This window comes from Gigantopelta aegis, chromosome 6 (genome assembly GCF_016097555.1).
Source record: "Gigantopelta aegis isolate Gae_Host chromosome 6, Gae_host_genome, whole genome shotgun sequence".
Taxonomy (NCBI): Eukaryota; Metazoa; Mollusca; class Gastropoda; order Neomphalida; family Peltospiridae; genus Gigantopelta; species Gigantopelta aegis.
In genome coordinates this window covers 18125342-18138144 of record NC_054704.1, presented here as the reverse complement: position 1 = coordinate 18138144, position 12803 = coordinate 18125342, and the positions used below count along the sequence as shown (strand labels likewise).

The following is a 12803-nucleotide window of genomic DNA, read 5'->3' as shown; positions in this document are numbered from 1 at the left end:
AAGCTGAGTCTGGCGCTGTCAAAATTATGAAAATATAGAGCATGTTCTATGTCTTCTGCTTTTGTAGTTCGCACCACCACAGATGTGGTGTGTTTTGTTACATTCGATTCATTAAACACTTCTTTTTTTAACTGGTACCATACTCGCTAGACCCTAAAATCGAAGGTTGCCCAACAGACTACCTTTGTAAAATTCTTAGTCGCCCTTAGTTTAATAAAGGTCGCCACGCGTGACCCGGCGACTGCTAATTTTCAACCCTGCAGTTTCTTTCTGTAAAGAAGGAAATGTTTTATTTAACAACGCACTCAACACATTTTATTTATGGTTATATGGCGTCTGTCTTTCTGTAAGGTGATTTTGTTACTTTAAAAAAAAAATGAAATGTCATAACAAGTATTTTTATAATTATTTTTCAGTTGGTATTGGTTTGAACATGAAACAGTCCTATGTACCTTTGTGTATTTGTATAGATTTACATACATGTATTTAGTATTAGTATTTTTCAAATGCAATGAAATAAATTTTCAATTGATATTTTAAGGATTGCTTTATTGAGTTATTTGAAAAAATTGATCGAAGGAAAACAGTTTTATACTAGATGCTATCGAGTTTGTAGTTACATGAATGAAGTATTATTTATATAATGTTATACTTGGAGATTTTGTCAAAGGTGTAAGAGCTTTATATCATATATGGAGGACCATTAAATAGTGGTAAACGGTGTACAGTGTTTGTGTTATTTTGTTCACTTTAACAAAATTCAGTTTAGAAATCTACATGTATAATGTATGCTATTGTATTAAACCACAATAATTATAATTTAGCATTGCTTTGACAATTTGTTAAATTAAAAATTTACATTTTCTGAATAACCCCAAGCTTCAAACTAATATTAATTCATTAATATTAACTGGAAATTTTAAATGATATTAATTTATTGTTAAACTGTTATTCAAACTACTAATTCTTTTGAAATGTTGATCAAGGGACAGAGGCTGTGGAGAGCATGCCTCCACCACTTCACCACACCTTCCATTATTGTCTTTAGAAAGCTGGAAATGACATATTTGAATACCTGTTTATTTCCCTCAAACATTCAGGATTTCAAATTTCTATCCCTTGGACACACACGCACACACGCACACACAAATCCACCCCCATGGGCCCTATTTATAAAGAGGTGTTATTGGATATCAACTAACCAGTCAAAAAGCACTTGTATATATCGCACAATTTATGTCGCACCATGCACTATTACTAATGAACAAATAGCAGACCACAGTAAGTCACCCACCCAGAGCCCAGAAGAACAACCGAACGACAGAGAACAGAAGACAAACTAAGTAAGACAATAAACCAATAAGAAATCAAGGGGTAACCCAAACTATTGTATACAGCACACGCTAACCCTAGTGTATATTATCATCCTCACCTATCGGTACATCCTTTCAGGGGGTGGGAATCAAAAATTAAGACAAACAAACCAATAAGAAATCAAGCCTAACTAACTACCCTTTACTAACAACGATTACCAACATATAGATATTAGTCAAGCTGGGTGTGTTGTGTGAATGCGGAAAGATTGTTCATTAGTAATAAAATAATTATGCAAGCAATAGGCTTTTTAACCAATACATACACTATAAGGGCTTGCCCTTTAAATTAGATACCTAGATTAGTCTAAATCCCCCCCCCCCCCGCCATTGTGTTAAATGCTACACAAGGGCGGAGGGGGAGGGGTGGTCGTGAAGACCGTTGGAATCACTAGAGTAGGGACGTAAGACCGTAAGTACAACCTTAACGCCAAACTAGGACTACATACAGACTACACGCTCATCGCATCAGTACACAGGATGCATTGACTAATGATAACAATGCATCCGCCCCACATTCAATGGCCCAGCACGTGCTCTAATAAGGAACCGGACAAAAGAATACCAGTTCCGAGTACACAATTGCAATGCACCCGGGGGAGGCCGAACAAAAGAATATCAGCCTCCCCCACCCAACCCCCAAATACTTGCTGCTGGAAACTTGTACTTGGTGTCACTAAGGAGGACGCGGAGGACCATGCCAACATCAGCACGTCGACCACCCCGGAACAAAACGCCTTGCCTACCAGTGTCTACACAATTGCACGAGTCTCCTCTGGGTTGTCATGCCACGACCAGAAGAGGTCAGGCCCTACGGACAACCAGCAACACGAAGGTCTATAATTAACGAGCTACTCTCGACCCACTAACGAGCTATTCTCGATTCAAAACCTATACTAGCTCGCACATTTACCTTTCGACCGACCGTTCAAAATTGCGCAAAATTTCCTCAACAAAAATGTGCACCTTTTCTCTTTGGCATTAATAGCTCCATTCAAATTCCATAGCACCACCACCACCCCTCCCGCCTGCTACCGATTCAATCGGGCTGCTGGTGCTCCCTTGCACCTGCCAGCGCAGGCGGTCCCTCCTTGCCCTCCCACCTTTCCTGTCATGGACGGAGGAGCCAGCCAAGGCCGGCTCTTGTGCCCACGACAGGCGTGCGCTACAACAGCTTGTTCTGAATGTGCACGTAAACCCTATGACCTGACCTGACCTGATATCAACTTGACACCAGAAAAATTCAGATGAATGTTTCTATTACTACTCAAAAGTATAAATTTCATATTTTTTTAATTACAAAATATGTACATATATCATTTTCTAACATGGTTTTTTTCTATTCTCTTTTTAAAACCAAGGATTTGTCAGCAAAATGTTACTGAACATCTACTTTCTGTTTTCAGATTAGCTTCAACTATTCCTCTTTACAGGACCATTGTGGTTGAATGCCTGAAACAAAATATGATTTGTATTTGTTAAAATTGTATAAAACCATTAAATTTTATATTTACAAATAACCAGGATTTTTTTTTTTATCTGAACCTGAAAGCCTCAGATGTATATAGCACATTATTCTTTCTAAAATTACATAAACTAGATGTGAAAATATCTTTTGAAATAAATCTAATAGTGGGGTAGAACACTTGACTGAGGTACAATGGTTTGCTAAACAATTCTTTTCTTATTAACTAGGGTGAAACATAATTTAGAATTCATTTTTCAGACAGCATAATGAAACTTTGGTCTAAGATAATAATCTTAATACCTTTCAATACAGGCTAACATACATGCACATTTGTCATTTATTCAATACAAAAATATTTAATATGGCAGCTTTAGTCCATTACATATATTATTAACTATGAAGGGGATGAGCACAGTTCTCTTGTCCTTGCATAATATAATGGCTCATGTGGGATACATGTATTCGTTAAGTTGACAACTAGGGGAGCTAACTATTATATATATAAATTCATTCAATTTGAACAGGATAAAAGATTCCTTTTGTCATAATTTTAATTTAATTATTTTTTTTATCCCATAATCCAACAAATATGGGGAAAACAAATTTATTCCTATATTTCAATACTGTTCCCATATGGTATGAATAATCTAGAAAACTGGTCCATGGGTTGCTAATGTGAGGTCATTAAACAACTTCTGATTGATATTTGGTTGAGAGAAAAGTAATTCATCATATGCGGCCATGTTGGATAGAAGATGTACACCTTCGGCCCACATTGAAATTTCCACCCCCTCAGGTATATTTTTCTATCGCATATGATGGATTCTCTAATCAAGAGAAAAGGACAGATTGCTCATATTAAGAAGGAGTAAAGACATCCAAACCACAAAAGCGAAGGAAAAAGAAGGAAGTTGCAATCACGTGACCGGAACAGGAATGGGTACACCGTAGAAGAATTTTATGCAATCCTATTGGCTGTTGGGATGTTCCAACCAGACTACTATCCTGAGGGGAATATGCATTTGTTGAGGACAGGTGAAATATCTATAAAAGAAAACATCTCAAGTTTGCTCCAATCTTTGAGCTATATTCTGCTTCCTAATCCAATTTAGTGCATGTCTCAACATTTTTATAGTTAGTGATCAAACCATAAAGCTGTCATACCCATTTTGCCAAAGATTGTCTTTTGTCTTCAGGAAATGACTGGTAAGATTTTTCTCTATACTGTTGTTCCAAAAGCTCCAAGGACTTTAAACAGTCAATATATGTGGGTTTACAAGTGTTGTCTGCACAAGGGACTGGGTAGCGAGAATCCTAAAACAAAAGTAAATATGTTGAATGCATCCAGCTATGATTGTATATTTACTAATAATGCTTCTAGTGTTAAAGGGACATTCCTGAGTTTGCTGCATTGTAAGATGTTTCCGACTAATAAAATATTTCTACGATTAAACTTGCATATTAAATATATTTTCTTGTTTAGAATATCAGTGTCTGTATACTCCATGTGTTTCTGGTCATCTTAATATTTGTAATAAGCCCAAACTGGATTTTGTCTTCAAATGATTTCATACGTATAAAAAAATTATATTTTAGGAAATAAAATGAAATTTAACCTAGTACAAATATTAGAACGATCAGAAACACATTTAACATACAGCCACTAATATGTTATGCAGAAAAAATATATTTGATATGTAATTACAATCGTTAAAAAGTCTCTGTTAGTCGATAACATCTTTAAAATTGCAGCAAACTCAGGAATGTCCCTTTAATAACGAACATAATGATTGGAAATGGCAAAGTTTGTAGATATTGGTGAACGGCAATTTTGTTTTCGACACTGATATCTCCATGCTAATTTATTGTTACTGTATTTGAACAGTTGTTATTAAATATATGTTACTATTCTAATTACTAATACTATTACTTAATATGTTACAATTAATAAATATATCATGAGGGTTCAAGCCACACTCCCAAAATTAATAGCAATTTGGCAAATTTTATTAACAAATATTTAGCCAAATTTTTGTTTCAGTTGACCACATAGTCAAAATCTATAAATTGCATATGATTTTAGAATAGATTTTTTGACGAATTAATGATTAAATACATTAGCCAAATTGAAGTTTAATTTGCATGGGACGAAGGACAGCTTAAACCCTTGTTTTACTGCACTAATCACTCATACTACTCATATTGTTATTTGTCTCTAAATAACATCAATTATACAAGACAGTTCAAGTAACCACTGGGTGCTAAAATGTTTGGTTGCATTTTAAACTGAATTCATTTTAATGTAATATATTAGTAGTAAATCTCACTTACTAGACAAGGGCCTTTGAAGTCACTGCCTACACAATGTGAAATAAGTTCAATCCCATACTGGTTTCTGAAAAAACCAGTGAGTTAAGTGAATTGAGATATTATAAGGAGAAAGGTGGAGAGAATGATAAAGTTTGCAAATATAAAAAACAGCTAGGTTTTCATAAGAAAAGGAAATCTGAAACTGGTGACTGGATATTTATAGCACTAATTATATCCCTTGATTTTGTTTACACAAAAGGAAAGAAATGAAGCTAAAAACTTTTCTGACAAATTGTTTTCTTTTTTCTATCATTACTTGTTCCAAAACTTAACACATTAAATGGAAATTTGGAAATTCTGTGCTATATTTCTGTTGGCATAGAATACACATTTTGTTTAAGGAAAGAATAGGAGAAAGAATAATTTATGAATGGTTTGTTTTTTTGGGAGGGGGATTTCAATTTTAATAAAGATTTTGAGAGCTGTATGTTTTAGTAGTAAAGTTAAAATGTAAACATAAAATATATTCTTAATTACATATTTTTAGTATACATTTGCTTTTATTCTTAGTAATAACAAACATTGTTGATGAAAACTGGATTATGAAGAATATTGTTGCAAAGCAGTTGAATGTTCTCACAAAGACTTACTCAGCTGGGTCATTGCAGTGGCCAAAATCAGACACGGTTCTCTTGAAGTTCATCAACATAGCCATGATCTATTTTTTTTAAAACGCAGATAAAATTATGTACATCTTTGAAATAAATCCAAAATGTTTTTGTCAAACTGAACAATGTCCTGTACTGCAACATATGGGAATGGTAAAAATAATAAGATTAATTGTTTCTAAATCATATTTCTATAAGGATCAGATAGAAAAATAATCCTGAACAATTTTACAGCTTCATTAAAATATGAAGCAATGCTGTAAATCTGAATACTGCTAATTAATGTCAGCAGATAGTGTTTAACACTATATTTTCCTTAAGATGGGCATTATATACCAGGGAGCAGAAATTGATTAATTATGGATGCAGAAAAAACCCCACCTAAAATCTTTGAAAGAATATTAATCCTTGTTGTTTTATGTTATCAAAATGCAAGTATTAATAAGATGAATAAGCTTTTGAAAATGATTGATGCAGTTGAATTTGTTTTCACTGATTAAGCAGATATAAATTATCATCAAATAAACCATTATTTAACAGATAGTTTAGTTAAAGTAGTAAAGGAGAAACCTGATAAGCAGCTGGGGCCATCTTGTTGAAAGTGACATCTTTTGTATCATAGTCAATGTACTCCAGCCTTCCTCCTCTGAACACTAACAACAGAAACATTAATTGTTGATTAAGAATAACAGTTTAACTTCCAACATTCAATTACATGTTTATTATTAAAGTTGATTATCCATTTATATATATTCATGATGTAAAATACATTTTAAGAAATCTAACCTATCAAATATCAATAACTGACAATACACAACAATCTCTAAAATTTCTAAGCAGATTTGACAATTTTCAAGAAGTTTATTTCATTTATTGTATGTATGAATGCTACAATTTATTAATTTTTATTAATTTAAACTGCAATGACCTCTAAAGAACACTGATGCTTATAATTACATGAACATTACTGACAAGAAAATCCCACCTATATTCCAAGGTGCCATGTCCTCATACAGAGGAAGACTGAGAAACTCTCCATAGAACCTCTCCTTAATAACTGGAAGCAAACCCATTCGGAGCAAGGCAATCAGTGATATAGCTGTGAATCAAACAAATTATTGCATTTCTAAAATCAATCAATTTTCAAAATAATTTGTTTTAATGAATCTCATGCCATTTTACATTAAATTGTGAATTCTGAATTTTTTTTCATTTATAGCTTAGATTAAACTTGTGTTTAGTTATTGACATTTAACGTTTCACTAGATCTTCATATTACCACTAGAAACAAAACTGAACAGCTACTGCAATGTGCCCCACTATGTGCAACACTTTGTTTTTTTATTCTTTAAAATTAACAATACGGCCCACTTTCCATTAATGCGATTTCATGCAAGTTTATCAATATAGTGCACATATACAGAACCTTTGCATATATGCCGGGGTATAAAAATTGATGAATGAGCGATTTTCTGCACACAAGTTTTTCAGCAATGCAATGTCATAATGCAAAGTATTTACTAATGACTTAAAAGTATACTTTGACGACATTTAATTTTGTATAGTAATCTTCTTGTGAAAACGCAGAGATGGACAAGCATATTTCTGTGTGAGGAAACATGCACGATAAATTGTATGCATAATTACATTAATGAAAAGTGGGCCTAACAATTTATTTGTATGGGATGTGGTTATTATTCATTCATTCATTGTTTTACTTAGTAAATAACATGCTGGAAGTAGATATTTTGTTTTAAAGTCATCTTACCATTGACCTGGTCATAAGGTATTTTGAATCCATCTATCTCTCGGATGAGGTATACTTCGTAATGAGACTTGTTTTCACTAACAGCATGTTGAATATATTTTCTCTTGTGTCCATCCAGTTCAAAATCAAAGTGGTGATCAACCTACAAAACAGTCATTTTGATACTTTCTGGCTGACAAGCTTTGGGGCAGGGGTGGGATTTATCTCAGTTGGTTGAGTGTTCGCTTGGGGTGCTTGTGTCGCAGGATTGAACCACCTCAGTGGATCCATTCAGCTGATTGGGTTTTTTTCTCGTTGCAACGAGTGCACCACAACTAGACAAAGGCTGTGGTATGTGCTGTCCTGTCTGTGGGAAAGTGCATATAAAAGATTCCTTGCTGCATTAGGAAAAATGTAATGGGTTTCCTTTGATGACTACGAGTCAGAATTATCAAATGTTTGACATCCAATAGCTGATGATTAATTAATCACTGTGCTCTAGTGGTGTTGTTAAACAAAACAAACAGCTTTGGGGCACCAAAGAAGACTTGATCCAGACAACCAGGGCCCATATTTTCAAAGTGATTTTAGTGCTACGAAATCATAAAACCGTAAGTTATGACGTCACTATGGCGTATGCTGTGGTGATGTCACAGCTTACAATGGCTTTACAATTTCGTAGCCCTAAGATTGCTTCAGAAATATGTTGAACACAAAAGAAGAAGACACCAAATGACTGTAGTTTAAAATGTGCTGAGGTGTCAAATATACATTTATTTCCTGTTAAACTGAGATTTTAAATATTCAATATAGTTAATAGAAATTTAATATTCCTTATGATGACTTACTATTGTTTCAAGCTTCCTGATGTCATATCTGACCAGTCGCCACGGTAGCTGGTTCCCATCATCAGTATACTGCTCTGGCAAAACTTTTTTTGCAATTTCAATTTCTACATCAGCTTTGGCACTCTGTGCAAAAAAGTTCAAAATTGTTTGTCATTTTTTGTTTTGTTTTTTGTTTATTTTGTGTTGTGTTGTTTTTTGCTTTCGTTTTTTTCTCGGGGGTTTTCTGTTTTCTGGATGGTGGTGGGAATTTGTTTGTGCTTGTTTTGGCACTTTATGAAATATGTAATTAAAATCTGCTAAATAGCAAAAACTATTATATGCAAATCAAACAGAATTCCTAACTTTTTCATTTGTTCAAAGTAAAGAATAAAACTATTTTCCTCATTTTCAATGTATCGGGTACTGTATTTAAACCTACCATCAGACATTTGGATATTTAAGGTGTATGCTGTCTATAACACACTCAGGTTAGCAAGTACATGTATTACAAACTGTCACTTTAAAACACAAATATTTCCTGTATTATGATGAATCTAAGCAATTAACATATTAGGTAAATGTTTAATAGTGAGAGGAGAAAGTAATAAGAACACAAATTGTTATTATGCACCCCATAAACAAATCTATTTATAATATAATATCACGCATGATCAACATTCAACCAAAACCGAGTACACCCCTGTAAATAATAAGCTCGGTCAAGCCATCAAAATTGTTGGATTGTACCACATGAAACAGATGGGTAAACAAGGTTATAAAATGGACTTGTCCAAGTAATCAAACATAACATGATAGATTCGTCCAGGTACACAAACACTGCTAGACACCCCTGTAAGAAAAGCATGACTGGGTCCACTTCTAGACATGAATGCTATTACTTTCAATGCCTACACTGTAGAAGCAAGTCCTAACCATGGCCAGTTACCAGTGATAGATTATTGACTTATCGATATCGATTGACTATTGATCTCAGACATGTCCAGAGCATGTCCAATCAGCAACAGACATGCCTCAGTGTGCTAGTACTGACTTGTTTGTCGTAGCCGTTTTAGCACAACATATAATCTGACTATTCGGTGAAGCATACACAGTTTAATGCACAGCATTTTGTTACTACTAAAACAGTGAGATTTGGTACACTACATTCAAGTGAATACTAGTTATATTAATATGAACATTCTACATATGTTATATGAACTACATATTCAATAAATAAACATGAATTATATATATTTATATTTCCTTCCTACCTGCATACATTTCCTAAGTATCCATCCATCTATTCATCAATATAAATTTACATTCCATTACATTTATGGACATTAACTAGTTATTTACATTACTCCATCCATCTATCCATCCTTAACCGTACAAATGTACATCCAATAACATTTTTATTCACTAACTAGTTACTGTAATTACATTCTTACTTATAATGATTTCATTAATTGTTTTTGAGTTCTTTTTTTAATTAATTAATTTCATATTCACAGGCCAAATGCAACCATGCAAAATGATTTGTTTCAATCACCTTGATTTTGCCTGATAGCAGTCTGTTGTCTTGTAAACAGTCATAAATTAATGGTGAAGAACTTGAAGAAAGCTAGGTGTGAATAATAAATAATGATTTCAGTCTTTGAAGCCAAGCTCTGACACTACAAAAGAATGCGTTAGTGTCAGAACTAGTCCACTAAAAGTAAAATGTCAGTTAAAACAATTTTAATAGTCCTGTTGTTTATTTCATATACATGTACCGGTACATCAAATAAATATTTAAAATTATGTTTACTTTTGTCAGGGAAATCTTATACATTAATGGCTTATTTTGCTTTTTGTTGGAGATAATTGTGCACAGACTTTCTAATAATAAGTAAAATCTATAAGCTCAACATACAAATAAAGATGTAAAAATTGTAAACTAAAGTTGGGTTAATAAGTTATTTTTGTGAATTTTGTTTATTTAAAAAGAAATGTTTATAATAATAAAGTTTGAAATGACTCCCTCTGATAGTTAAGACAGAGATGTGACTTCACCCAACAAACTGGACCTAGCTTTACTCCTGTAATCATATGCACAAAAAACTGTCCAGTGTTGAAGGCCTAACATGTGACTTACCTCATATAAAAGCTTGCTTTCAGCATCACGGAATATCGGCAGAGGATGACTGTCAGCAGAATAGACCTTAATTAATAAAAACTAATTTGTTTTAAATTCTCAACAAGCTTAATTAAGAGCCTGTGGACATTTGGTAATTGTTTGCTAGTGTAACAGAAAAATCAACCTCCACTCAGTACAAGGGTCCAGCACTCTGCCAACTGAGCTAACAGGGAAATTCCTACTAGTTACTGCCAGTAGGAGAACTTTATACCAACACTACTACACTAGTGTCATATTATTTTAAAACAGAGGACTTCTAAATATTGCTTCAGTAAAATCTGACCCATAATACACACAAAAATGTTTAAAACTACCTAACTGTGCAGCTATGATTTATTATACGTTGGTTGGTAACAATACTTGTTATTTTGTTTGGGTCTAAATTGTTTAAATCATTAGTTTTGAGAACATGCCACAATGTCAATCCCTCACAGCGGAAGATGCTGTATTTTATTTTACCATATTTAAAAAAACCCACTGAAAATATCTACTGGCCCTTAAATAATTTTGTTTAGTATATTAATGAATGAGTTATCCATACATACAATGCCATGAATTAAATAATATTTATCAGTCTTACCTGCAAAGAAAATGGCTTGGTTAAAAAAACTTCTGGGTAGAATGTAGATGCTGCTAGTGACAGTATCTGAAATACAAATACTAATCTAAGTTGGTGAAGTCTGTAAACATTATTGAAAAAATTAATTTCATAAATGGATAATGTCAGATTATCCTTTCCTTAACTGGTGTGATGAATGAAGACATTCAATTGGTAATTATTACATTTAAATACCTGTACTGCATAAAATGGGAATATTCATAGGAATAAATGATTGGATGTGATATAGCATTATCAGACAGTGCTGATAGAGTACAAATATTTGTTAAATAATTTAAAATTTGTCATACATAGGCTATTCCTCATAAATATGCCAAAATAAATTTTTAAAATTGTATTTCATAATTATAATTACAATGAGAAATGTGACAAAATGTTTTTCCTGCCGCGAGTCAGACCACTGATCTTATCGGAGACCAGACTCGGGGTAGGCGTGTTCGAAACCATAGAGGTATATGAGCACGTTAAAACCGTATCTAAGTCTAAGTCTAAGACAAAATGTTTTTAGAAAGTCATCAAGAAACATGTTTTTTATTACATATATGGAATAACCTGAGGTACAGCGATGTCACATATACTGATGGAAAGAAATAAGGGAACACATCGAATTGTAGACCAAAGTTAATTCACTACTAGCGTAAAGTCTGTATTTCATACCAGTTGTAATATGGGATTGAATGTCTGTAGTGTTGAATGTGCTGCCTATACATTCCCAGTCAACTTCTGACAATATGAATTGATTTTTCATGCAGTCATTATTTCTTGTTGGTATCTGTGTGATCCTTTATTTCTTTCCATCAGTATATTCATAAATAAATATGTTTTATTTTATCATACCTTGGAGCTTGGAATTTGTATAAATGTAGATAGACCTGTTGACAAAATCTGGCCAATGTACAAATTGAAAGCCTCTCTTGGAAACAACTGCAGTACTCGTAGAAACTCATTATAGCCTGCAAGAAACAACCTTGCATTTTACAGCTGAAAACAATTTTATTTTAAAATAAGGTTTTAAATATGTAATAATTTCAAAGTCCAGCTAATATCAGTTATAAGAACTTTATAATTTGTCAGATTGTAAACATAATTTTTTTTATTAGCATCATATGACATTTTGATGTTAAAATATCGCCAAGAATAATGTATGAAACTGAATGTTTAGGGTAAAAAATGTTTATTACTGTCCACTGTGGTAATATAAATAGAGTATTCGTGATGAGTATTTTTTAATATGGAAAATATCAATCGAGTCTATGTTAATTGGTATTTGTCAAGGCTCCACCAAGACAAATACCAATTAACTAAACGAGGTTGATATTTTCCATATTAAAAAACACGAGTAGCGATTTCTATTTATCCTATAACACTTCTAAAATAACATTTTAATTAAATTTTTAGTAAATCACAGTATTAAATTCACCATCATCGGTAATATGACATCATCACAATTAGCACAAATTAGTTTTGATGTCACGCATTTTAACTAAATCTTTAAAAACATTACGCTCAGGTAAACAGGTCTTGTAAACAAATGGCCCATCCACAGCCTAGAGACCTTGCAAATCTGCATACTTATTAACCTGGTTATACACTAAATTATCACATGGGTTTA

General features: G+C 33.0%; 1 protein-coding gene across 2 annotated transcripts in view; it reads right to left on the bottom strand.

Moving 5' to 3' along the window:
- Nucleotides 1-2649: 2649 nt before the first annotated feature.
- Nucleotides 2650-12803, bottom strand: part of LOC121376378 — a 26556-nt gene continuing 16402 nt past the window's right edge. For both annotated transcript variants that reach the window (XM_041504224.1, XM_041504223.1), the window contains 11 exons: nt 12029-12144; nt 11153-11218; nt 10531-10596; nt 8415-8537; nt 7588-7729; nt 6805-6918; nt 6390-6472; nt 5802-5869; nt 5173-5236; nt 4006-4155; nt 2650-2825 (listed from right to left, as the gene is read on the bottom strand). In XM_041504224.1, coding sequence (XP_041360158.1) covers nt 2787-2825; nt 4006-4155; nt 5173-5236; nt 5802-5869; nt 6390-6472; nt 6805-6918; nt 7588-7729; nt 8415-8537; nt 10531-10596; nt 11153-11218; nt 12029-12144 — 1031 coding nt within the window. In that variant the 3' untranslated portion in view covers nt 2650-2786. The remainder of the gene's footprint in view (nt 2826-4005; nt 4156-5172; nt 5237-5801; nt 5870-6389; nt 6473-6804; nt 6919-7587; nt 7730-8414; nt 8538-10530; nt 10597-11152; nt 11219-12028; nt 12145-12803) is intronic.